This window comes from Phalangium opilio, unplaced genomic scaffold (genome assembly GCF_054372755.1).
Source record: "Phalangium opilio isolate 3A_F unplaced genomic scaffold, DU_Popi_V2 ptg000041l_1, whole genome shotgun sequence".
Taxonomy (NCBI): Eukaryota; Metazoa; Arthropoda; class Arachnida; order Opiliones; family Phalangiidae; genus Phalangium; species Phalangium opilio.
Genome location: NW_028324165.1, coordinates 3687350 through 3713225, shown reverse-complemented (window position 1 = coordinate 3713225; position 25876 = coordinate 3687350). Strand labels below are relative to the sequence as shown.

At 40.0% G+C, this 25876-nt stretch overlaps 3 protein-coding genes across 5 annotated transcripts; 1 reads left to right on the top strand and 2 right to left on the bottom strand.

Moving 5' to 3' along the window:
- Positions 1 to 1239: 1239 nt before the first annotated feature.
- Positions 1240 to 25668, bottom strand: LOC149679421 (uncharacterized). 2 transcript variants are annotated; one of them, XM_089835145.1, is made up of 8 exons: positions 24149 to 25667; positions 8038 to 8248; positions 6119 to 6455; positions 5508 to 6047; positions 5290 to 5452; positions 2666 to 3015; positions 2135 to 2498; positions 1240 to 2008 (listed from the first exon to the last, which is right to left on the bottom strand). In XM_089835145.1, exons 3-8 carry the CDS (start codon positions 6452 to 6454, stop codon positions 1482 to 1484), a joined length of 2280 nt encoding a protein of 759 aa, XP_089691271.1. In that variant the 5' UTR covers position 6455; positions 8038 to 8248; positions 24149 to 25667; the 3' UTR covers positions 1240 to 1481. The 2 variants fall into 2 exon arrangements, with proteins under 2 accessions (XP_089691271.1, XP_089691272.1); XM_089835146.1 differs by having other exon boundaries at positions 1778 to 1910; positions 1985 to 2008; positions 6119 to 8248; positions 24149 to 25668.
- LOC149679422 (uncharacterized) lies at positions 12215 to 13390 on the top strand. Its single transcript, XM_089835838.1, has one exon. The coding sequence runs from the start codon at positions 12215 to 12217 to the stop codon at positions 13388 to 13390; it is 1176 nt and encodes a 391-aa protein (XP_089691964.1).
- On the bottom strand, positions 13518 to 25707 carry LOC149679420 (uncharacterized). 2 transcript variants are annotated; one of them, XM_089835160.1, is made up of 3 exons: positions 25604 to 25707; positions 16846 to 18534; positions 13518 to 13699 (listed from the first exon to the last, which is right to left on the bottom strand). In XM_089835160.1, exons 2-3 carry the CDS (start codon positions 18518 to 18520, stop codon positions 13518 to 13520), a joined length of 1857 nt encoding a protein of 618 aa, XP_089691286.1. In that variant the 5' UTR covers positions 18521 to 18534; positions 25604 to 25707. The 2 variants fall into 2 exon arrangements, with proteins under 2 accessions (XP_089691286.1, XP_089691285.1); XM_089835159.1 differs by lacking the exon at positions 13518 to 13699 and having other exon boundaries at positions 16116 to 18534.
- Positions 25708 to 25876: the final 169 nt, after the last annotated feature.

The following is a 25876-nucleotide window of genomic DNA, read 5'->3' as shown; positions in this document are numbered from 1 at the left end:
CTTCTTCGGCAATGAATATTCCCCCACCCCACCAAAAACGTTTATCTTTGGCACTGTGTATTCAAAAACAAAAAAGGTGACCCTACATCCTTAGCTTGTTGCATTCTTTAATAAGGAAAGAGGAACTTTTTCCCGAAAAAAGGAGACTCATTTTGCCTAACATAGAAGTACCTTCCATTTCTTAGAGCGGGAAGGTACTCCAAAGCAAGTTTATTTCCAGGGCCGTTGACAGTTTTATGGAAGGTACGCTAATTTGAAGAGTATGAGCATCTTCCAATGACAAGTCTTGTTTTTAATGAAGGCTATATTGTCCTACAAACATTCATTCTCCCCTCCAAGGAAATTATGGGTAAAGAAGGCGTGGTGGCGCACTCCCAAGGAAGGGTCTTCAGAAGGTGCCCACTACTGCTTATACACCCGTAACATTTAAAGGGTATGAGAAGCTTCGTTTGAAAAACCTCTGATTTATATAGCAAAAGATAGAATTAATTACTGTGAATTCAGAAATATCAAGCTTTTAATTCTCCGATTTCTAGTTATTTGGCAATATGCATTTGAAAATGCTTCATATGAAATTATTTAAAATCCACTTTTTAAAAGTCTTTAAGAAAGGCTACAACGTTTTCTTGTTTTTGACGTCACGCACGCGAGATGGTGCCACTCTCTCCGCTATCAAAGCATAGACAGAGCACGAGACGGGTATAGCTCGCGCTCGCTCTCGCTTGTATAGGTTTGCCCGTGTGATGCAGTGACGGGCGAATTCGCAAAATATACATTTAACAATATTTGCTTTTCGAAAAAAACATAATTTTAAATATGAGCAAAACAAACATTTCAGAATGTCTTACTTTTATAAAGGCAAAACTATTATTATCTTCAGAAGGTTAAATAAATATGTACCCCTTTTGGGAAAGTAGTTTCTTAGTTGAAGATAGAATATTTGGAAAGATAATAACATTTATCTAACGAACCGTTTTAGTTTTTATGAAATTTACTGTTGAACTTCAACGAAACATAGAAAACGTTATGTACTTCATGTTTAGAGTGTGAATGAGGTAAAGTTTTTCGGTACATATCTTTACATTACGGAATCTCATCTGCACTCGCGGCGCGTTTGCTTCGAAGCAAGCGCGAAGCATTAATCTTTTCCTCTAAAATGCTTCGTGTATTTTATGTGAATGTTCAATGACGCAGATATCATATTCTTTTAGAAAAGGAAAGGGAAAACATTTCCATGGATTTTGCGGTTGAGAGATAACAATTTTAATATTCTTGACATTTTACAGAAATTCAATATTTCAAGTAATATTACCTTAAGTTCGTCAAATAAAAACAGAACAAAGGCAATTCGAGTTAATAGTATTTTACTTTAGTACCATATTAATTTAGTTAGACAAAATGTGTAAAATGACCGATTAATTTTAATACGTTAGGACGCTTCTATACTAAACCAACAATTGTCATTGAAATTCTTGACATGTTCATATTTGCAAGTCTGTCATGCATTTTATTTGCTCCGTTCGATATTCCGTATACGTCAAGATGTTTGCAACGTGTTTCAATGACAGATTTGCCCTTCTCGCTCTTTGATAATTTCCCGCCATACTAAATGATCTTTCAACATCAGCAGAACTAATTGGAATGGACAAGTAGCACCTGGCGAGATTGGAAAGGTGAGGAAATCTTTTTGCGTTATCGCGCCAGTAGTCAAGGATGGCCTGCGATTCTGGAATACCGTCGTCATCTTCATCGGCTGATGGATATCTAAGAAGATCTTCCGCGAGATAAATGTCAAGTTCTTTAGCTGGGCCATTGGGAGCCATGGGTGACGGAACACGTGTCAAGTAGCCTAGTTTCCCTGACCGCTTTTTGGAAACCTGCGCATCCACGGCTGTACGCACATTACTTTCCTTTAAAAGTAAGGTTGATACTATATCTTTGGCTTTGCTCTTCATTGGGCATTTTATTCGTTGATAACGCTCACCCCAGGAAGGGTTACTGAAGTATTCTGCAAACAAAGCAATATAGGATCAAGATTGCGTCGTTTTAATAAACTCAACAATTGCAGTTAGCTACGGTAATGTGCAACAGCGAAAATAAAAAGATTGCAATGTGCATTTTTTAGGATAGCTACCATCAAATGGTGCTAGCTTTTGCCTTGGATCTAGCAATGTGCTTGTCACAAAGTCCACGTCCAAAACAGTATTGCTGAACCTTGTTTCCATTTGATTGAGAATTTCGTCACGCATTAAGTTAAAGTGAATTGCTCGGCATTCATAGACCTTGTCGAAGGCCTGAAGTAGTTCCCCGATTATTTCAGGTGCTATTATACCGTTAGATTGGAGTCGATCTGTTGTGTCCTTTAGAGGTTTTAGTAAATGCAGCATCTCTTTAGCCTCTTCAACCATGCCAGTGTGAAGGGTGGGAAAATCAATCGAAAGGTCCTTTTCTTTCTTTGCCTTGATGATAACGGCTTTGACAGCAGCAATCATGTTTGGCTAATTAATTAAACGAGACTTACATGTTGCAACATCATACGTTCATTATATGATCATTAAGCAGCTTGGAAAAACACAATGTGCCATAGTTGCTGAGTTTGTGAGGCTATTCTGTTTTACGAAGCTACTCAAAACAAAAGAAGATAACGTTTCCTATTAAGATATACCTCAGATATGCGCTCAATGGCGTAAAACAGAACATTCCATCTAGTTCCACCAAGAGGAATTAAGTCCCTACCGTCAGTTCGTTTCTTTAATTCTTCTGTCCAAATAAGTGATTTACGAAAAAAGCCAATAATATCATTAATGGTTTTAATAAAAGCAGTGGCATCAGCGTCCTTTTTAATACTGGCGTTGATTACTAGTTGTAGCGAATGAGCCACACAGCCTTTACGCTTCCAAGAAGGATCAGGTACAACATTTAACTCCTCTGACGTGTCGTCATCTGCAAATTCGGAATCCACGATATGCCCAACAGGCTCTACACCTAATATGGTATTCATGGAGCTCCAAAACTCTGTAAAAGAGGCACAATTATGCACAATGTTACGAATGAGGCATACACAGGGTGTTCTTAAAAGGTCTGGAAGAAATCAAGGAGGTTGATCGTTGGGTCAAACTGAGTGAAAAATGTCTATGGACCTTTAGTCTAACGTGCTTCGTTGCGACGTTATGGGCCCTTGAAAATAGGCCTTAGAACAACGTAAATCGTCCGAATAGTGGAGGTACAATTGCACCATTGACCAAATTGTTGTCCAATTTATGCATAAGCAAATGACCGAGATATAAGAGAAATAATAAGGTTGTTAACTACTAGCAAAGGTGCATAAACGTGTGCAACGGTCTTAAACTATGACCAGCTAAATGGAGAGCATTTCATTAAGAAGCGGTACGTAAACATTTCAAGTAAGACACTAAACTTTGGCCAGAACTACTTGACCTCAATGTATGGCTTTACTAAGTTTTCGTTTTAGATGTTCACAGAGAAGATTAAATGTGACAAGAAACCATCAAGTACCATAATGTTAATTTCATAATTAAACGGAATCAGGAAGTAATTACAAAAAGGGTTCGAAATGCTTTCCGTCGGCGTTGATACAAACTTGGACGCGTCGAAAAAATGACTGTCTAACCCGTTCGAAAATCCCTGGAGTGTTGCGTATGGCTTCGCAGGCATCAATAATCCTTCGTAGGTCATCATCTGATGTACCATTGGCTATGCAACGAGACATGTGGTTTGCACCACCGCATTTTTTCCTCCTAGTTAGGGCCATCTTAATGAAACGTTCCCTTTGAGGTGGATAGGCCGTGGTGGAACGGTTGCGTGGCCTGCCAGATCTCCGGACCTAAACCCTTGGGATTTCTTTCTTTGGGGCTACCTTTAGGACTTAGTTTATGAACGTGAAGTGCGAGACGTGGATGACCTACGAAGAAGGATTATTGATGCCTGCGAAGCCATACGCAACACTCCAGGGATTTTCGACGGGTTAGACAGTCATTTATTCGACGCGATCAAGTTTGTATCAACGCCGACGGAAAGCATTTCGAACCCTTTTTGTAATTACTTTCTGATTCCGTTTAATTATGAAATTAACATTATGGTACTTGATGGTTTCTTGTCACATTTAATCCTCTCTGTGAACATCTAAAACGAAAACGTAGTAAAGCCATACTTTGAGGTCAAGTAGTTCTGGCCAAAGTTTAGTGTCTTACTTGAAATGTTTACGTACAGCTTCTTAATGAAAAGCTCAGCATTTAGCTGGTCATAGTTTAAGACCGTTGCACACGTTTATGCACCTTTGCTAGTAGTTAACAACCTTATTATTTCTCTTATATCTCGGTCATTAGCTTATGCATAAATTGGACAACAATTTGGTCAATGGTACAATTCTACCTCCATTATTTGGACGATTTACGTTGTTCTAAGGCCTATTTTCAAGGGCCCATAACGTCGCAAAGGAGCACGTTAGACTAAAAGTCCATAGACATTTTTCACTCAGTTTGACCCATCGAACCACCTCCTTGATTTCTTCCGGACCTTTTAGAAACACCCTGAATACTTTTAACTATATCTTAAGTGAGACACAGTAAGTGTTTATTGAAAACACTGAATCCAGAGAAGAACACTTTGACTTTCGGAGCCTTAACAAGTGTCACAATGTAATTTTATGGACCATATAGTAAGAAGCAATAAAACAATTAAATTCTACTTTAATTAAACAAAACTCTTGGTTCCAAAAAGAAAACGAAACCAAATGTAATTTTTCCAAGCGTGACGACTAGTTTCGTACCTCTACAGAGATATCATCAGGTCATGATGCCTCTGTATCGAGACAAAACTAGTCGTCAAGCGTAATAGAAATAAAACATTTCAAGTTCTGTTTTTGTAATTGAAGTAGTTATTAACTTTTAGTGTTGGATTGCAATTTTGAATATTTTTGGTTATAAAAAGTGCTAATCGTACTTAGAAATTAAGTAACAGCCCAATCTAGCTGCAAAAAGTCTAATAATCTAGTCGATTAAATTGTAAGCCAACATACATTCTATAATTTGAGCATTCCAAACGTTATAAGTTTCAAATAAATACGTTTACACCGTTTGAAAGATTATAACAAATCAATGTCAAGAAAGTAATCGAATTGATTTCCAATAGATCTCTGCAGCCTACTTAACATCTGCATTTGACAATGTCTCACATGAACGTTGTCAACAAAACGATCTTCTCAGTCTATGTGTCTAACTACAGATACTAGATGCTAAAACGTTTTATGAACTGTTAAAGAGTATTGACCGTAATCAAGATGTTCAGGTGTATCACCTTCCTCGTCTTCCTGCGCCTCCAAAGCAAAGATGGCTCCCGACTGAATGTGAAGCAACCATTCGTCTTCAAACAATGAATTGAGGTTGAACGCTTTGATCATGTTTGAGGCATTATCCGCGCATATGCACATGATCTGAGGATTTCCCAAGTGTTACTCAACTGGAATATTTAAACAAAGCTATATTTACCTGTCCGATGTTAATCCCAGCGCCTCTTAAGACACCCTTCACGTTCGCTAAAATACTTTCACCGGTATGTCTGCCTGAAAATCGTTCAAACCCTAACAAGACATTTTGAAAGGCCCACTCGTCGTTTATGAAATGCCCACGTACACACAACACTGATTCACGATTCCGGCTGCTCCACAAGTCTAGGGTCAAGTGTAAGGTCTTCGCTGGAACTGACTTCATTACCTCTTTAATGCGACCATTGATGCCATTCACTGCTTTCTCCAGGTCTCTCACCAGTGTCCTTCTCGACGGTAAATTGATTTGTGGCACATAATACTCAATCATACGGCGCATTGCCCAGCCTTCGGTGATACTAAAAGGAAGTCCATCCACAGTGACCAGATCCACCAGGAACTCTTTAAAATGACGTTGTTGTATCGAGGTACTAGCTACTTTTGCGACCCTTTTTTTCTTAGCAATGCTGATAGGCAAGTTTAAAAACTCGTCTAGCGGTCTTTTCTTAAGCTTAGATTTTAATTTTTTGGTAGGGTGCATTTTCTTTGAGTGTACAGAAAAATAGCATTAAATGCTAATACTTTAAAACTCAATTCGCCTAATAAAATACTAACGTTGATGTGTCGATCAAAATTGCTCGAGTTATCTCCATATTTTGTGGCCCCACAGTGCTTACATTCGAGCACTACCTTCCTAGAGGGCAAATTTTCCCCGTTCGGAATACTACCCAAGTATGTAAAATGTTCATGTAAAATGCTGGTACCAAACTTCCCAGCCATGAACTTTTCCAGAAACTGTTCATGTCTTATAATGTGAGAAAATCTGGCATCATTAGTGATATTTAACCCACTGTTTCCCACTCGAGATACGTTATGACCGTCATTAGGTAGTCCCGCCGTTTTCTCTGTCCCTTTAAGCTCTTCTTCAGTATTTCCCCCAGAATGAGCCATGCTAGGAGGACAATTGATTTGTTTTACTAACAGAATTATTTTAATTTAAACATGTGATTGTCATTTGGTTCAGTGTATAATTGAATTCATGATAGCAGAAGCCGATTAGGATTTACACATGAAGTACGTAACATGTGCCTTCAAAAGGTGCCTGGGTGAGCTACACGATATTCTCTAATTGAGCTCCTAGGAAAGAGCCTCCCCTTACGCGGAGGAACAAAATTCGGTAACGCGGCTTTTTCGTATCCTTCCGCCTTAAGAACCAATTTACAAGGCACATAAATTAGGGAACTACTATAAAGACTGAGTATGGTGTCTAAAATATTCTTCAGATAAAACTATTTACAATACGAAAGATTATTTGGGAGTAAGGAACAAAGATCTTATCAATCTCGGTAGCTTTTGCTTGGACTATTTAAGACGCCGTGTGTTTCTGTTTTTTTACGCGTAATGTTTTCTATTCCCGCGGCTACGGCGAGCTCAGCCGCCGGCGGCTCGGGAATCGGGATACCGCTGATACCTAGGCAAGGCTTAGTGTAGTTTTCGAGTCTACTATTATTCGCAGAACTATTTTTCTGTTGAAATTAAAAATATCCTATTCTATTTAGTTGGACTTATTAAATGACTCGAAAATTTTCGAAACTTAGCTTTAAAACGTTGAATATAAACAATATATATAACAAAACTAACTCAATGCTCGATACACGAAACACGTTAATTAAGTACATTTGTATTTAAATATATCCTACAAAGCAAAGCGCGGGTCCAGTGGATCCCCTACAAGTTGACTTTCTTTTTGAACTCCGGTTTTAGCTTGGCGATGGCTAGTGGGCGCGATTTCAGCACTTCGAAATCTCGCTTACAAAAGCCTCCGGCTTACGCCAAGTAAAAACTGGAGTTCATAAAGTGACCTTGTAGGGGATCCACTGGCCCGGCGCTTTACTTTGTGCATATGGTGTTCCCATACTCTTTAAGATCGATAGTGGACGATCATAAATATGTCTTCCAAATCTTAACATTTAACGTAGACATTCAGATATGCCACTTGAGTTTGTATGAATAAACAACACTGGCGCCATATAAATCGTATTACTATCGCAAAGCAGCTTGTCAAAGGCAAAATGGTATTTTGAAAAAGACGTGAGACCAGTCTTTTGACTCAGTGATCTCGATTATACAGGGTGTTTGTGAAAAGTCCATCAATAATGAAAAAACGTATTTATTGGGCCATTGTGAGTCGAAAATGTTCTATGACATTTTGCCGTCCGAGCCACGGTTTTCGAGTTATGATTAGAATATTTTAGGGATGACCCCTTAATTAAATTAACGCTGTCTTTCAATTTCTTAATTAAATTCAAGGGGGTCATCCGTAAATTACTCCAATCATAACTTGAAAACAGTGGCCCGCACGGAAAAATGTCATAGAACATTTTCGACTCAAAATGGCCCAATAAATACGCCCTTTCATTATTGATGGACCTTTCACAAACACCCTGTATAGCATGAAACGTTCAATTTGTAAAATAAGGCTTGGTTTTAAACGTTAAGTATATTTAAGGTAAAATATTTCAAATCATAAGTACCTGACGACGTCCGTGTAATGCCGTGGATAAGCGTTCACTGATCCCTTGCGGTTCTACTAAGGCGAAACGATATCACAGAACACTCGATACGAAAGTGTTAAAACGGTTCAAAATTTTCGAGAAATTGTCTACATTCTACAATTCAGAGCTTAAAAAATATCTTCATCAAAAGCAACAGGGTGATGTAATCGACTGTGTTGGCTTTATGATACTGAATTCAATAAAAAACAACCGCGTTATTAATTCTGTTTGAATTCCGTTTAAAACACATGGGTTGCTGGCTCAAGTTTTTTAGATTTCAAGTATAATGACGCATATATATTTTAAGGGCTAGCTAGCTTGCCTATTTCTGATTATGAAGTCACTTTAAATTGTTTTTAACAATGACTGTTGGGTAAACGAAAGCGTGGTTTTTTTATATCTATGTGAAACTCAGATTATTATGTTACACCTAGGGAATTGCCTAAGAAGGGCTCTATGCATTTTTGACCGTGAAGCACTGTACGTAGTTTCCAAAATGCTTCGATATTCGCCAGAAAGGACCCTATCACCTATGGCCTTGTGCTTTGGCTACTGAATGCTTCGTGAACCTTAAACCTGTTTTGTTCAAAGCAGCTAAAACTGGCGAAGCGTTGTTTGCTTTTAGTAAAATGTTTAGTGCTATTATGTAGGTTTAGTCTTGTGAAGAAGCTTGCAGCTTCGACGTATTTGTCTTCACACTTCGCATTTTAAAGTATTTTAAATGCTTTATGCTTATATATATATATATGAAGTGCTTCGAGATTTGCCCATTACTGGTGTGATGTCATAAACCAACCGAACAAGCTGACAAGACAAAATAATTTATATATCGAAGCTGAGTTTTCGTGATTTTCCAATGGATTTTAAAAATAGAAACTTTGGTTCAATTATATTAAAAACTTTATATTTTGAAAGTAGAGACTTGAAAGTGTAATATAATACCACTTTCGTGCTAAAATATGATATGAAATTGTAAATTCCCATACCCTTTAAGCAAGTAATTTTGACAAATAAAATTCTTATGTTTAAACATTTTTAAACTTTAGGTGTACTATATAATAATAATCTTGATTTCACTTTAACACGCAAGAAATCAGACCAGTGTAACTATCTATTGAATTTACAGTTTTGTTTTGCAAATTAATTTTTATTTATCAACTTTAAGACTTCGAAACCTTTTTAGTATAATCTATGGCCAGGGATAAATTCAATTTTAGAAGTAGGAACGGTTAGTATTTACTTCAGTTCGACTCATAGCCCAGCATAGACCCCTCCCTCCAACACGTAACGAAAATTTTAAATTATCCTATTGGTTCACTTAAACTACGTTTTGATGACGTTGCTGATGGGGGCGTCGAAAAATACGTAGTTCCTTTTTGCCTCTATCTCTATTGTTGTGTTATGAACTTTAACACCTTTAGATTTGTATAAAAACGTAAACTTTATTGCATTATTTATGCGCGTCTGTATTTGCCTCTATTGTAATTCAATATTTACAACTACTTTACAGTAATAATTTTAGCTAATTAATTACAAATTAAGTCTAACAGTTTGTTTCACTTGGCGGCCACTTCTGGTGCGTATTATTGCTGTGTGTTCGTTACTCCTGGCATCCGGAACTCTTGCAGGGTCAAGTTCTTCATTCTGACTAGTTGATGGTTCGGTCGGTAGATTATTCGTCAATGGATCTGGAATTGAATTCTGATCGCCGACTATCGTTGGTTCTGTATTAGTAGCTTCCGTTGAGATGGTTGGTGCAACAGGATACTGAACAGCGTGGTTTAGGCACATCTCTTTAACTCCAGTGGGATGTAGTATGTGACGGGTACCATCCTCCGGTTCTTTTGGCATTGGTACCAAGTGAAATCGATTTCTTCTTAGCAAACCATTGGGCGTTTGGATTAGGTATGATCGGGGCTCAGACGTTTGGTCTTGTATGGTCCCTTGTACTCTTAGAAATGTGACCCACACTCTCTCTCCTCTCGAAAGTGATTGCAATGGTTTCACGCGGTGACGGTGATCATAGTCTTCCTTCTGTCTCTGCCTACGTTTCTCTTCACGTTCGAGGACAATATGAAGCGGCGGTATTTGTGGCAACAGCTCCTTGTTCGATATGGGTAGGGTTGTTCGGAGTTTTCTGCCCATCAATAATTCCGCTGGACTATATCCGTTGGCTAACGGTGTCGACCGATATGCTAGAAGTGCCAAATTCGGGTCCTTGCTCTTTTTCAAGGTCTGCTTTATGATTTTCACGGCTGCTTCTACAAATCCGTTACTTTGCGGGAAATTCGGGCTTGACGTCACGTGCTTGAATCCAAATTCCCTTGCGAAAGCGGTGAAAGTTGATAGTAGTTTATTTTGAAATTGTGGTCCGTTGTCGCTCCTGACTTGCTCGGGGATTCCATGCGTGGCGAATATTGATTTCACGTGATTGATGATAGCAGCTGATGTTAAGTCATTGAGCTTTCGAACTTCGAAATAGCGAGAGTAGAAGTCTGTTACCAAGAGATACCACTGTTTCTCTAGGTAGAAAAGGTCCATTGCCACTATTTGCCAGGGACGGTCTGGGAATTCGCTCGGAGAGAGTGGTTCATGTCGGTTTGTGATTTCTTTCGTGCATGCTGTACATTTCTTTACAGTTTCATCTATTTGCTTCGACAGTCCTGGCCACCAAACTGTAGATCTTGCTCTAGCTCGACATTTTGTTATGCCCTGATGGCCCTCGTGTATTCTATCCAAAACGTCGTGTTGCATTTCGCTTGGTATTATTATTCTGGATCCTTTCATCAGAATATCTTGCTGGACGGAGATCTCATCACGGTATGGATAATATTTAGTCAGCTCTTGTTTTAGTTCCCTCGGTTTTGGCCAACTCGATTCCGAATACTTCGTCAACGTTTTGCAGGTATCGTCTTGCTTTTTTGCTCTCCACACTTCAGCCAATCTTTCGTCAGATACAGGAATGGAAGCCGTAACCAACTGAATATGTGCTGCGATTTCTTCTTCTAGCTCAGCATTACCGGTTTCTGGTAACGGGCCTCTTGATAAGACATCTGCTATGATTAAGTCTTTTCCTGGCGTATAATAAACAGTATAGCCATATCGCATTAGACGGATACGTAGTCGTTGTAGTCTAGGTGACAGGTCGTCAAGTGCCTTGGTTTGCATTATGGCTACGAGTGGCTTATGATCGGTCTCGATCAAAATCTGAAGTCCCAAGATGTAATCTTGAAATCGCTCGCAGGCCCATGCCATGGCTAAGGCCTCCTTCTCTATTTGGGCGTACCGTACCTCCGCTGGACTTAACGTCTTGGAAGCGTAGGCGACGACCTTCAATTGCATGTTATCTTGTTCTTGACGGAGAACGGCGCCGATGCCATATGATGATGCGTCCGCTGATACTATGGTTTTCAGTTTTGGATCATATAGTGACAACACAGGCTTCGATGCGAGGATGGTCTTAACTTCCTGGTAGGCGTTAGATTGTGAGACGCCCCAAAACCAGCTATTCTTCGTGCTTAAAAGTGCATTTAATGGTTGAATGATGTCGGCCATCCTTGGGATGAACTTCCCCAAATAGTTTGCAAGACCTAGGAATCTTCTTAGCTCCGTGGGATCCTTCGGTTCCGGAAAATTCGTAATTGCTTGAACCTTTTCCTCGTCCGGGCTGATTCCATTTTTGTCGATAACATGACCCACAAACTTGAGACGATTTACAGAGAATTGGCATTTCTTCAAATTCAACGTGACGCCTGAGTTTTGCAGTCGTCCTAATGCAGCACGAAGGTTTGTGTCATGGTCTTCCTGTCCTTTTCCAAAAGGTAGAATGTGACATTATGCTTTGTATTATTAGTAGGCCATTTTATGAACAGCCCCATATTAGCTTAATGTCTATTATTTATCTAATCTCTCGTGTATAAAAAGGCCCCCTCTCTGTGTTAAAAATTCAGTCTATCTCGGACCTCGATCATGTATAAATCATTGTAAATAAAACCATAGTTTTAAAGTATCAACTCCTGTGTAGTCGTACAAACACACAACATGGTGTCAGAAGTTCGTTAATGTGGTATTTAGTCGCGCGATATCACGGTTAGCTTTAATTCGTTAATCAGTAATCAGTAATCGACTAGATTTGCGGTCTACCTCGACACGGAAAATGCAGAACGCCGCAGCCTTTCAAGTGCAACCGCCTTGCCAATTCAACTTTTCGAATTCCAATGAGTGGCCCCGATGGAGGAGGAGGTTCGAGAGATTCAGATCCGCGTCCGGTCTTAGTTCCAAGACAGGGGAGGAACAAGTCAACGCGTTAATATACATGATGGGCGACAAAGCTGATGACGTATTCTTGTCATTTACGTTTGCCACTGATGCAGAGAAGTCTGACTTCAATGTCGTTATGAATAAATTCGAAGGACATTTCATTCTCCGGAGGAACGTTATCTACGAGCGAGCAACCTTCAACTCACGAGTTCAGCAAGATGGCGAACCGGTAGAAGAGTTTATCACCGCGTGTCGAGCCCAGATTGAGAAATGTGCCTACGGAACTCTCCAAGACGAATTGCTGAGAGACCGAATAGTATTCGGGGTGCGAGACAAAGCCCTGTCGGAAAAAATGCAATTAGACGGAAACCTTACACTGGAGAAAGCGATCTCAACCGCCCGCCATGCCGAAGAAGTTCGCCGACAACAACAAGAATTAAACGCAGGAAGTTATAAAAACGGAACTCCGGCTGTTGTCGAAAAGCTTGGCTCTCGAAACACCTCTCAGACGAAGGAGAACAGGCGACCAAGAGCAACTCATCCTTCAAGACCAATTCAACGCGATCAAAAGGTTACTTCAGATACCTGCAAGAAATGCGGAATGTTCGAGAAACACAATCGAGAGCGATGCCCAGCATATAGAGCAGTTTGCAGGAAGTGTAAGAAGATTGGCCACTACGAGCGTGTGTGTCAAAGGTCAACCACCAACTATAATCGTGAGGTCACATCGCAAATGATCTGTGCGGATGATGATGACTCAACGCCAATGGATACTTTCTTGGGAAAAGTCAGCAGCGACGAGATACAAGATCGTTGGATGGTAAACATTAGGATTAATGCAAAACAAGTTCAATTCAAGATAGATACCGGCGCGGACGATTGCGTAATACCAGACTCGCTGTACAAGGCGAAATTTCAAGACTTGGCACTGAATAAATCTGACCGACGTCTGTTTGGACCAGGGAAGACCTTGATTAACTGCAAAGGTTTCATTGAAGCCTACCTGTCAAGTAGAGATACCACATCCATGACAAGGTCTATGTCATCGACCAATTGCAAGTTCCACTTCTAAGCCTCAGAGCAAGTGAAGACCTGAAAATAATTCAAAGAATCGATGAGCTGCAAATCACGGAGACGAGTATAAGACCAAAGGACCATTATCCTCAACTATTTACCGGCTTAGGACGAGTCAAACGAAGCTACAAACTGAAGCTGAAACCGAACGCAGTACCGTATGCAGTGACGACTCCACGTCGAGTTGCGATTCCTTTGATGTCACAAGTCGAAGCTGAATTGAAACGAATGGTGGACTTGGGAGTAATCCGGAGAGTCGAGGACCCCACAGACTGGTGCGCTCCCATGGTGGTCGTGAGAAAGGATTCTGGCGAATTAAGGATATGCGTGGATTATACGCAACTGAATAACTACGTACAACGTGAACGGTACCAGATACCGGCTGTAGACCATACGCTTGAACGACTGGCTGGAGCCGAGATCTTCTCAAAACTTGATTGTAATTCCGGTTATTGGCAGATACCGCTACATCCGGACTCCATATTACTAACGACTTTCATGACGCCATTTGGAAGATATTGCTGCAATTGCCTGCCCTTTGGTTTAACATCTGCATCCGAGCACTACCAAAGCCAAATGTCTTCGTATATTGAAGGCGTCAAGAACACAGTTTGTCATCAGGACGACATTCTAGTATGGGGCAAGGACATGGCCGAACATGATGAAAACCTAAAGGAAGTTCTCGAAAGATTGAAAGACCAAGGAGTCACGCTCAATGAAAGGAAATGCCTCTTTGGAGTCAAAAGGATCAAGTTTTTGGGGCACGTAATAGACAATGCCGGGATCAGTCCAGACGAGGAGAAGGTTCGAGCCATAGTCGAGATGAAATCACCATCTGATGTCGCAGAGCTACGTCGTCTATTAGGAATGGTAAATTATCTTGGAAAGTTCATTCCCCGAATGGCCGAGCAGCTTAAACCACTAAGTAGTCTATTGAGCACCAAGAACAGCTGGATTTGGGGCCCAAGTCAAGAAATGGCCTCCAAATACCTCAAGACGACGCTCACAAGCAAGCCTGTTTTGGGTATCTTCGATCCAAGGAAGCCAACAGTAGTATCCGCCGATGCGTCAAGCTATGGGAATGGAGCAATACTTCGACAAGAACAAGCCAATGGAACTTACAAAGTCATTGCCTATGCCTCGATGACGTTATCCTCGACAGAACAACGCTATGCGCAGATCGAGAAGGAGGCGTATGCATTAACGTGGGCATGCCAGCGATTTAAGGATTTCATAACGGGTATAACAATAAAGCTAGAAGCTGATCATCAGCCCCTTGTTTCCATATTGCATTCGAAACAACTGGACGATTTATCTCCGAGACTGCAAAGGCTACGTCTACGCATGATGCGATACTCGTACAAGGTCTCCTACGTGCCTGGAAAATCCTTAGTTGCCGCTGATACATTGTCTAGAGCTCCGTTGATAGACGTTGACGACAACGAGCTACAACAAGAAATTTCTGCTCACGTACAGTTAGTAATGATGAACCTACCCCCTACAGATTCAAAGCTTGCGGAAATTCTTCATAAACAACAGGAAGATGCTACATGCAGAACATTACAACGTTACCTCGAACATGGATGGCCGGAGAAAAAACGCGTACACAGTAGTTGTAATGACTACTTAAGCTACAGGCATGAAATCACCATCCAAGACGGAATCATCATGAAAGGCAGCAGACTGCTCATTCCTAGTTCCATGCGTCCAGAAATAATGGATCGAATTCATCAAGGCCACATGGGAATCGTCAAATGTCGAGAAAGAGCCAAACAATCCGTCTGGTGGCCTGGAATTTCACGGGAAATCGAAGATAAGGTGAAAAGATGCGAACGATGTCTCAAAGAATCAGTCAACTTTCATGAGCCCTTAAAGCCAACAAGCTTACCCGAACGACCATGGCAAGCAGTTGCCATAGATATGCTACATCATGGGGGAAAATGGTACCTGTTCATGATGGACTACTACTCAAAATATCTGGAATTGGCTCGAATGAAAGATCAAACTACAAAAACTGTCATCGAGATCATCGAAGATATATTTGCACGACACGGAATTCCAGAGGTGGTCCGCAGCGATAATGGCACTAATTTATCAGCGACAAGAACCTTGGAATTCATCGCATTCTCCAAGAAATATGGATTTCGATCTATCACGAGCAGCCCAAGATATCCTCAAAGTAATGGGTTCGCAGAAGCAGCAGTAAAGACAGCGAAATCCATTTTAAAGAAATCTGACAACATCCCTTTGACACTCTTGGCGTACCGATCTACACCGACGTCCAATGGTTTCAGTCCAGCACAAATGCTTATGAGTCGCCATCTCCGAACAACGCTCCCATTACCGTCAAACATGCTTGTCCCGACGATCTTATCAGCAGAACGTATCAAAGAAACATCACTAACGCAGAAACAAACTCAGAAACGAAATTACGACCAACGCCATAGAGTCAGAGAGCTACACGAATTAGATCCTGGGAAAAGGGTATGGATAACCGATTTACGCAAAGAAGGAACCGTTGTCGAGAAAGCAGAGGAGCCCCGATCATATATAATCGAGACGTCTAAAGGAAGGATTCGAAGAAACCGGTTCCATCTAGTTCCCCTACCGGACAGTCATCAAAATCACGGAATCAAGTCTTTCACTCCGGAATCAAGTATTGGCCCAGAGGACGTCATAGATCCACCAAACATCATTGATCGAGAGGAACCTGTCTCTGAGCCAGCCCACGACAATCATTCATGCAATGCTGAAAACATTCAAGATACCGACAGAGAGAACTTGCGAGCTGATCCATCTGAGTCCAATACCACGAGGTCACCGGAAAGTACGAATAAGAGAAAGACAAGAAGCAAATTGCCAAAAGACGACAAAGGGACAGTAACACGATCCGGAAGAATCTCAAAGCCATCGACTAAGTTAAATTTATAAAACGCATTCTTATTTGTATAAAAAAAAGGGGATGTGACATTATGCTTTGTATTATTATTAGTAGGCCAGTTTATGAACAGCCCCATATTAGCTTAATGTCTATTATTTATCTAATCTCTCGTGTATAAAAAGGCCCTCTCTCTGTGTTAAAAATTCAGTCTATCTCGGACCTCGATCATGTATAAATCATTGTAAATACAACCATAGTTTTAAAGTATCAACTCCTGTGTAGTCGTACAAACACACAACATAGAATGTCGTCCAAGAGATTTACATTCCCGTTTACTCCCTCAAGGGCGGTGGAAATGAGACGCTGGTAATGTTCCGACGCTGACGTTAAACCAAACGGCAGACGATTAAAGTAGAAGCGTCCAAACGGGGTGATGAATGTTGTGAGTAACGCTGATTCTTTATGCAAAGGGACTTGCCAATATCCACTATTGGCGTCGAGTTTCGAGAAGATTGTTGCCCCGGCCAATTGTCCAAGCAAACGGTTTACGGCAGGCAGTTGAAATCTCTCACGTCGAATGAACTGGTTCAATTTGGTAAAGTCGACGCATATTCGTAGATCGCGTTTCCTCCTCAACGTTGTGTCGTTGTTTTCATTACCCTTGTATTCGATCTTCTTTTTGACAATTACCATCGGGGCACACCAGTCGGTAGGCTCCTCTACTTTTGAAATTACGCCTTTATCGATCATGTGCTCCAGTTCCGCCTTAGTGTCGTCCAGTAGCGCAATTGGCACTCTTCTTGGGGTAGTTAATGCGAATGGAACAGCATTTGGCACCAACTGAATCTTGTAAGATGTTTTCATCTTTCCCAGGCCGTTGAAAAGTGCTGGGAATTCCTTGACGGGATTCACCGTTGATCTTGTTTCTGTTCTGATATCTTCAATCATTTGGATCAGCCTGAGATCCTCGCTTGCCGTTAACCCCAACAATGGAAGTGTAACGTAGAGATATTCATCGATTCTTACACCGTGGTATTCCAGCTGAACTTGGATTCTGCCTTCCGTTTTCAACCGTGTTCTTCCCGGTCCATACAGCCTTTTGTCTGATGGTAAGAGCGTCATCTCAGTTTTTCTTGGTTCATACCAGTCCCAAGGTATGGCAGAAATGTCTGCTCCGGTATCCACTTTAAATTTGACCAACTCGCCGTTTACTTTGACTGGTACTATCCATTTCTTGTCCCGTTCCTCTGATACTGAATGGATGTATATGTCTTCTTGCTGCATAATCTTGCCAGCTGAGTTGTCTTCCTCACGAAATAGACTTTCCAGGTTGATATCCAACTCGTGGATTTCCATGTCGTCTACGGAAATGGCTCCTAGGAAGACATCTTCCATTTCGACTTGGTTAATAGTGGTTTTTCGGCAGTACTTCGCAAAATGTCCGATGGCGTGACATTCGTGGCATTTGCTGCTCTTCGCTGGACACTTGTCTTGGGAATGACTTGCTTGGCTGCCGCAACGAGGACATCCTTTACTGTTCTTCGTTGTGTTGAACGGTGGTTGCTTCTTCGTTATGTTGTCGTATGTGCGCTTCTTACGGTTTTTCCAATCCGACTTGTAGCTGCACGCACTTGCGCGTTTGTTGTTCGGTTGGGTTCCAATTCGGTCTACTTGGCTAGCTGGTTTGACTCCATTTAAATCCAGCTGTTCCCGTTTCCGATCCTCAGCGCTTCTGACCGTCTGTATAGCTTGGTCTAGTGTTAGCTTCGGATCGTCTTTTAGCCGCTCTGATAAGTGTTTGTTGCGTATTCCAACGACGATTCGGTCTCTTATCAGTTCGTCCCGTAGAATACCGTATTCGCAATGTTCGGATAAAGCGTATACTGCGGTAATAAATTCATCCGCCGTCTCACCTTCTCGTTGTGTCCTTATATTGAATCTTGCCCTCTCGTAAATGGTATTTCTGCGTATTACGAAGTGTTTATCAAACTTGTCCAATACTACAGAGTATGTCTTCTTTTCCGCAGCCGTCAGTGTGAACGAAAGAAATATGTCATCTGCTTGATCTCCCATGAGATAAATTAACGCGTTGACCTGTTCTTCCTCCCCTTTTGAACTGAGACCAGAGGCATTACGGAAACGTTCGAAACGGCGGCTCCATTTTGGCCACTCGCTCGGGCAAGCAAAGGTGAAAGGATCCGGGGTTGAGACTTGAAACACGGGCGCAGAGGCTGGCACAGCGGTCATGTTGAGTTGTTTTTCTGTTTAAGTATCAATAGGTAAGCGTTACAGTCTAGCGTCCGCAAACACGATGATAGAAGCTGGACCGCGACGGCACGAAACGCGTTACCGATACTCTGAGAAAAAGAAAATTTAAAAAACTACGCGGTTATAGAGCGCTCGCGAAAGTTTCTCCTGACACCATGTTGTGTTATGAACTTTAACACCTTTAGATTTGTATAAAAACGTAAACTTTATTGCATTATTTATGCGCGTCTGTATTTGCCTCTACGGGACTTAAAGTAACAACTACAAAGATAATGGGAGGGTACGATATTTATATACTTCTTATCTGTAGACTTTAACCCCTATTAAGCGGGCTGACCATAAGCTGATAACACATCTATGACCCGAATTTTCTTTCATACCCCCCATCCCGGGGAAGGGGGTCCGGGGCTTTGACGCGCGCCCACATTACTCTGTTCTCCATTCCTACTTCTAAAATTAAATCTATCCCTGCTATGGCAAAATAGAATGTATTGCAACACATGTCTCAATGAAATTTCTGGTCATTCGAATCAATAGAATCGTCCGTGGGCGTATGATCAAGTGGGCTATGACTTTCCTACTTGGAGAAGAGAGTGGGATGGAGACCAGGGCCGGAAATAAGAAAAAAATCTTATAGGACATGTGTCCAGTGACCCCCCATTTGACTGGAAAATTTATTGGACATTGTCCACTGGAGTGTGCAAAAATAGTGTCGCATCTTCATAGTCAAGCTATCAAAACTTCGGAAAATTTATTGGTCAAAATGTCCAGTGACCCCCTTAGTTTTTTAAAAAGTTATGGGACATTTTAAAATTTTATTGGACAATGTCCAGTGTCCTGTGCTTATTTCCGGCCCTGATGGAGACTTCATCTCTTTACCTATAAAGTAGCCTCTATAAACACATCTATGGCAACTACGTTCTCCGCTGTTTCGGTATGGGGTAATACGGTACGAAAACGTCAAAGATGTCCATTATGTCTTAAAAATAGAAACTACTCTCATACAAATACAATGGTGCTAAGCGGCAGAACTTAATAATCAACTATGGAAGGGTAGTGGCGTCCGCAAGGTACTCCTGGAGACTTTCATTGCCGCACATGTTCCACCAACATTTTACTCCAGTCCACTATCTCCTCCAAGTTAACTCATTGAGCTTCCATGGAGCAATGAAAATGGGAGAAGTATTTGAGGTCATCAGTTAAAGACCGTTTCTGCAGAATCAAGGTCTGCAATTTTTATTGTTCCTTGATAGTGCTCATTCGCCTTGAAAAGTTCATATTTAGAATTGAATAATTCTCTCTTTGAAGCACTTTATTTAAAATTTCAAAAGGGAAATTAGGGAATGCTATATGCCCGTGCCAGGCTGCCAGCGTGGGAGCGTGCGGCAGGCTGCGTTGCCCAGGGCCGGAAATAAGCACAGGACATTGGACATTGTCCAATAAAATTTTAAATTGTCCCATAATTCTTTCAAAAACTGAGGGGTCACTGGACAGTTTGACCAATAAATTTTCCCAAGTTTTGATAACTTGACTATGGAGATGCGACACTACTTTTGCACAATCCAGTGGACAATGTCCTATATATTTTCCAGTCAAACCTAGGAGGATGGAACTCGTTCCGGGAGGGGAAAATAGCTTGCCAATAGTACAGAAGTCTTACACCCATGCGTGGCAGTGTGAAAAAGTGGGCATACGCTTTAACTGCTGCCTAGCGGACGAAAATCAAATCATATTTCTTGAGTCTCCTACTCCCTCCGCCCCTTCTCTATGACCCTGAGAAAAAAAAATTTGAATTCTAACCGTCCGTCTGCTTCACTCTTCAGTAAGTTCAGTGTTTGGATGTCTTCTGTTCGTTTCATTTCGATTCATTAAGTTTTAATGATAAGTAGTATTTAGTTTTAATGATTAAGTAGTATATAGTTTCGTGGAAGAATGAAGTATCCGAAGGAAGTCCGAACTAGCAGAAAACGTTTATCCAAAAAAAAAAAACAATCCTTGGAAATAACTAACAAAGCGCTCGATAGGTGGTGCCACTATCTTATGCCCACCTTTTTACACTGCCAATCATGGCGCACCCGCTCAGCTCTCTTTTCCCCTCCCGGAACGAGTTCCATCCTCCTAGGTCAAACAGGGGGTCACTGGACACATGTCCTATAAGAAATTTTTCTTATTTCCGGCCCTGGCGTTGCCTGGCTGCGTGCCGCCCTTAAACCGTCGTCTGCTACCATGACTGCTACACAATTTAAACCGAAACTGGCCCCAACCTGAAGGGGTTCTGAATTTTCGCATTAAATTTTAGTATTCTATAACTTATAGCCTTTCTGTCTTCTCTCTCAATTTATTTGGCAACATTGGGGGAATGATTTTCATAAAGGATTCGTTGTTTGTTTTTGATAAAATAGCTCTAGTTTGAAAAGTTACGTCTTTAGAGTCAGACATTTCGGAAATGAGTTTAGTAAGTCTTCAAAGTGTGGCGCCTAAAGAGGTACTTGAGAAATTATCCGTGGTTTGCGCAGGAATTTTAAATTTCAAAAAACTGAACTTTGTTTATAGGAAATGGAGGCGAATGATTGTAACTGTGATCATTTAAGCAAAGATGATGAAATAAAGCAACTAAAAGCCAAGGTGAGTTTCAAAGCCTTAAGCGTTTTGGCCAGTACAGCATGAGACATCCAATCTAGTATCCCTTTAAAGCGAGTCTCGGCTGTGACTGTGGTCTAGTATAAAAAAAACGGCACTAGACGCTCCCACAGTCGAGGAGTGGAGTTGACTGACCGAATAAGCGGTAGGATTGCACTTTACGTGACCCACCCAACTAACAATGGTTTCTAATTAATTGGACCCTGAGGAGTCCGAAAAAAATAGTTAAAAAATTATTTGGCCGCCGCAAGTTGGTGAAAAAATTTTTGGAAAATTTTAAAATCCATGCACTTACCACCATTGAAGTCGCTATCCGCTTAACGCATTCTGCACTCAATCTCGCAAAATAAGCCGAGTGGGACTGTGAAAAATTGACGTACTCGGGCCGGAGTTATAGCTATGGAATTTTTTAAGCTTACGGAAACCCTTCATTTCTGATAAAAGGACGGAAATATAATTCGAGAAAAACTGAAATGTTTTGGGCAAATCTTTGAAATTTTGGGAAATGCCGTCAGATTTTCTGGGAATTAGATAAATGTGAAGGACGATATTTTGGAAAAGGTGTCAAATTATTCGGGAATTTGATAAATGTGAAGGACGATATTTTGGAAAAGAGATGTCAAATTATTCCTGAATTTGATAAATGTGAAGGACGATATTTTGGAAAAGGTGTCAAATTATTTGGGAATTTGATAAAAGTGAAGGACGATATTTTGGAAAAGGTGTCAAATTATTTGGGAATTTGATAAATGTGAAGGACGATATTTTGGAAAAGGTGTCAAATTATTCAGGAATTTGATAAATGTAAAGGACGATATTTTGGAAAAGTTGTAAATTATTCCTGAATTTGATAAATGTGAAGGACGATATTTTGGAAAAGGTGTCAAATTATTCGGGAATTTGATAAATGTAAAGGACGATATTTTGGAAAAGGTGTAAATTATTCCTGAATTTGATAAATGTGAAGGACGATATTTTGGAAAAGGTGTAAATTATTCCTGATTTTGATAAATGTGAAACTACGTGTGGCCACATCCAAGTGGTGTTTCTCGGGTAACGCTAAGTGCCACAAATTACTGCATACCATTGAGTTCTTCCCTAGTACTCTATTTACATTTTGTTACATCCCGGAATATTGTGACACATGCTCCAAAATATTGCGCTTCACATTTCGAATTGGCCAAGGGTTTGAAACCTCTCTCAAAATATGGTTGATTACAATTATAAAATTGCCGAATACTTCGACACATTTTTGCGAAATATTGCCATTCACATTTAGCAAATTGCTGAATACTTAAACACCCTTCGAAAATTTTCCGTTCAAACTTAACAAATTCACAAATAATTTCACGCCTTTCTAGAATATTGCTATTTACATTTATAAAATTTCCGAAAAATAGGCACCTTTTCCAAAATATAGTTGCAATAACTTCACGCGTTTTCCAAAATATTGATGTTGACGTTTGCTAAGTTATTACCCTATAATTTGCCGCCTTTTCCAAAATATGGCTGAAATAACTAGACGGCTTTTCTAAAATATTGATGTTGACATTTGCTAATTACCCAATAATTTGCCGCCTTTTCCAAAATATGGCTGAAATAACTAGACGCCTTTTCCAAAATATAGTTGCAACAGCTAGAATCCTTTTCTAAAAGATTAATGTTGACGTTTGGTACCTTCCCAATAATTTGTCGCTTTTCCCAAAATATAGTTGCAAAAACTAGATTCCTTTTCTGAAATATTGATGTTGAACATTTGCTAATTTCCCAATAATTTGACACCTATTCCAAAACATAGTTGCAATAACTTGACGCCTTTAATTTAAAAAATTTGTTCCAAAAAATCTAATTCCCCAAGGATTTGACACATTTTCCAAAATAAATTCAAAAATAATTTGACGGCATTTACCAAAATTTACCGTTATCAATTATTGAATTCCCAAAAAATTCAACGATTTTCCCAAAACATTTCAGTTTTTCTCGAATTATATTTCCGTCCTTTTATCAGAAATAAACGGTTTCCGTAAGCTTAAAAAATTCCACAGCTATAACTCCGGCGCGAGTAGGTCAATTTTTCACAGTCCCACTCGGCTTATTTTGCGAGATTGAGTGCAGAATGCGTTAAGCGGATAGCGACTTCAATGGTGGTAAGTGCATGGATTTTAAAATTTTCCAAAAATTTTTTCACCAACTTGCGGCGGCCAAATAATTTTTTAACTATTTTTTTCGGACTCCTCAGGGTCCAATTAATTAGAAACCATTGTTAGTTGGGTGGGTCACGTAAAGTGCAATCCTACCGAAACTATTTTACCTTGAAAAGTAAAAGATCTTTCGGCCAAATGGTAGTATAGGGACCCCACGGATTTTTAAAAGTTTGTACTCATTTCTGATAGTAAATGAGGTGAGGAACACGATGCCGTTAAAATTTTCCACCGCAAATGATTTTTTAAAAAAAAATCAAAAGGGTAGCACATATTGATATTACTTATGGTTGTTTTTATATTTGATATTTGGGGCGCATACACTTGCTTAGATTATTTTTGGGATATTTTAGGTTTAGGTTAGGTTAGGTTAGGTTAGGTTAGGTTTGGTTTGGTTAGGTTAGGTTAGGTTAGTTTCAGGTTCAGGTTAGGTTAGGTTAGGTTCAGGTTCAGTTCCTATAGGATTTGTCCTTTTCCCAAATATTGCAATTTTCATATAGTATATTGGCATATTTTGAAAGAAAAAAAAAAGTACGTCAATTTTTCACAGTCCCACTCGGCTTATTTTGCGAGATTGAGTGCAGAATGCGTTAAGCGGATAGCGACTTCAATGGTGGTAAGTGCATGGATTTTAAAATTTTCCAAAACTTTTTTCACCAACTTGCGGCGGCCAAATAATTTTTTAACTATTTTTTTCGGACTCCTCAGGGTCCAATTAATTAGAAACCATTGTTAGTTGGGTGGGTCACGTAAAGTGCAATCCTACCTATTTATTCACGTATCGGTGATCATTTTTAATATTCAGTTGACGCAGTTTGATAAACCTAACCGAAAAATGTATCCCTCATACAATTTTGTTAAACTGGTCGTCTGCTGTTCGAACTTCCAGGTGTCTCGATTTTGATTGGCTACCGCGATGACGTTAAACGCGTTTGTAATAGAAAGGTCCCTCCCATCCCTGAATAACATGATAGAAAGGCTAATGATACACATGTATATTCATGTTAATAAATAAATTCATGGTATTATGGGTAATTTGCAGCTGATCGTTACTCGCCTGAAAATAATAATAACAATAAATATAGATGAATATCCAAACCCTTATTTGAACAAGAAATCATTGTCTTGAATAATTAAACTACTCCCAATGACCAGTGCCATTATTCTATGTATTTAAGTTGGAATTATTAAAGTAGAGGGGACCAGTGAGGCTCGGGGTTTGAATTAAAAAAAGTGGCCCGACTAATTAATAAACTGGTTTTTGACTTGTCTTATTTCGAAACCTTCTCTAGAGACGTGTACAGTACATTTTAGCGACAATCAGCTTCAAACTGAGACAAGCCAAGTCAAACTTTTTATGCCATTTTGGGCAAAGGCTTAAATTTATTACTTTTACTTATTTTTTCTAATTAAACATTGTAAAGCTCTCACTTTGAAGACCAAAATTACATTGAAACTGTCTATATTCCTCTAAAACTGCAAATCATGTATTTCAAAATAAAAAATCTTAAATGGTGCAAAATAGCACGAAAACTACTGTCTGTGAGGAGTAAACCTACTGTACTTCCAAGTAAGAGGAGGGTGTAGATGTTTCACTCGTGTTTTCCCCTAAAGACGCAACTCACGCAAGAGGGAACGTGATAGGAGCGGACACCAAAAACTAATACTTTTAACAAGTCACGAAAATTCTTTCTTATTAGCTATTTGAATGCAGTAGTCCAAAAAGTCAACAATGTGACGTTTACGTGAACACCGTGTGTTTGGGATGGGGTGGGTTGTCATGCACGACGTGGATAAACGGTTGAGGTCTAACTTAAAATTTTCAGATACTCGTTCACTACGAGGGTTACCCTAACTGTTAAGTTTACAATGGGTTTTCAAGGATAATTCTACCTGTAGTCTCTCTGCTTCAATAAGTCTGATGTGAAGATTTTGATGTTTTTAGTTAACTTATATAGTCAATTTAACATGAACGTAACTCTTCAATTACAACTCGCGAACGCTTTCATATGTTCCAAAAACTGTCTTTTGTTTGAACATAATTTTCCATCAATATTTTGACCAAGGCTTAACCGCAAAACCGTTAGGAGTGAGTTGGGGCTTTGGCGCGATAAGGGAATATGAAAATAGACCGATAAATTGTTGTTTTAAGAGATAAATTCTAAAAAATATAATGTTCAGAAAGTATTGAAGAAAAATAATAATAATAAATAACAATTACCTTGTTAAAGAAGTGTTTTACAACGAAATGAAGGAACGACGGGCGCCGTGACTGCTGTATCGTTCTTTAAGTGAGCAGCTGCCATAGATATAGTAAAATTATAAAGGGTCTAGATCCACTTCGCTGGCTTAGGCTTAACGAAAAAAACGTGGAAGGGGCAACGAGCAGACAGCCGCTATTTTCTGGGGGTAGCCGTATAAAACGCCATCTATCGGGAACTTTCGAAACTAAATTAAGGGATGAGCTTAGAGTAGTGGCACTCTATGTTAACCC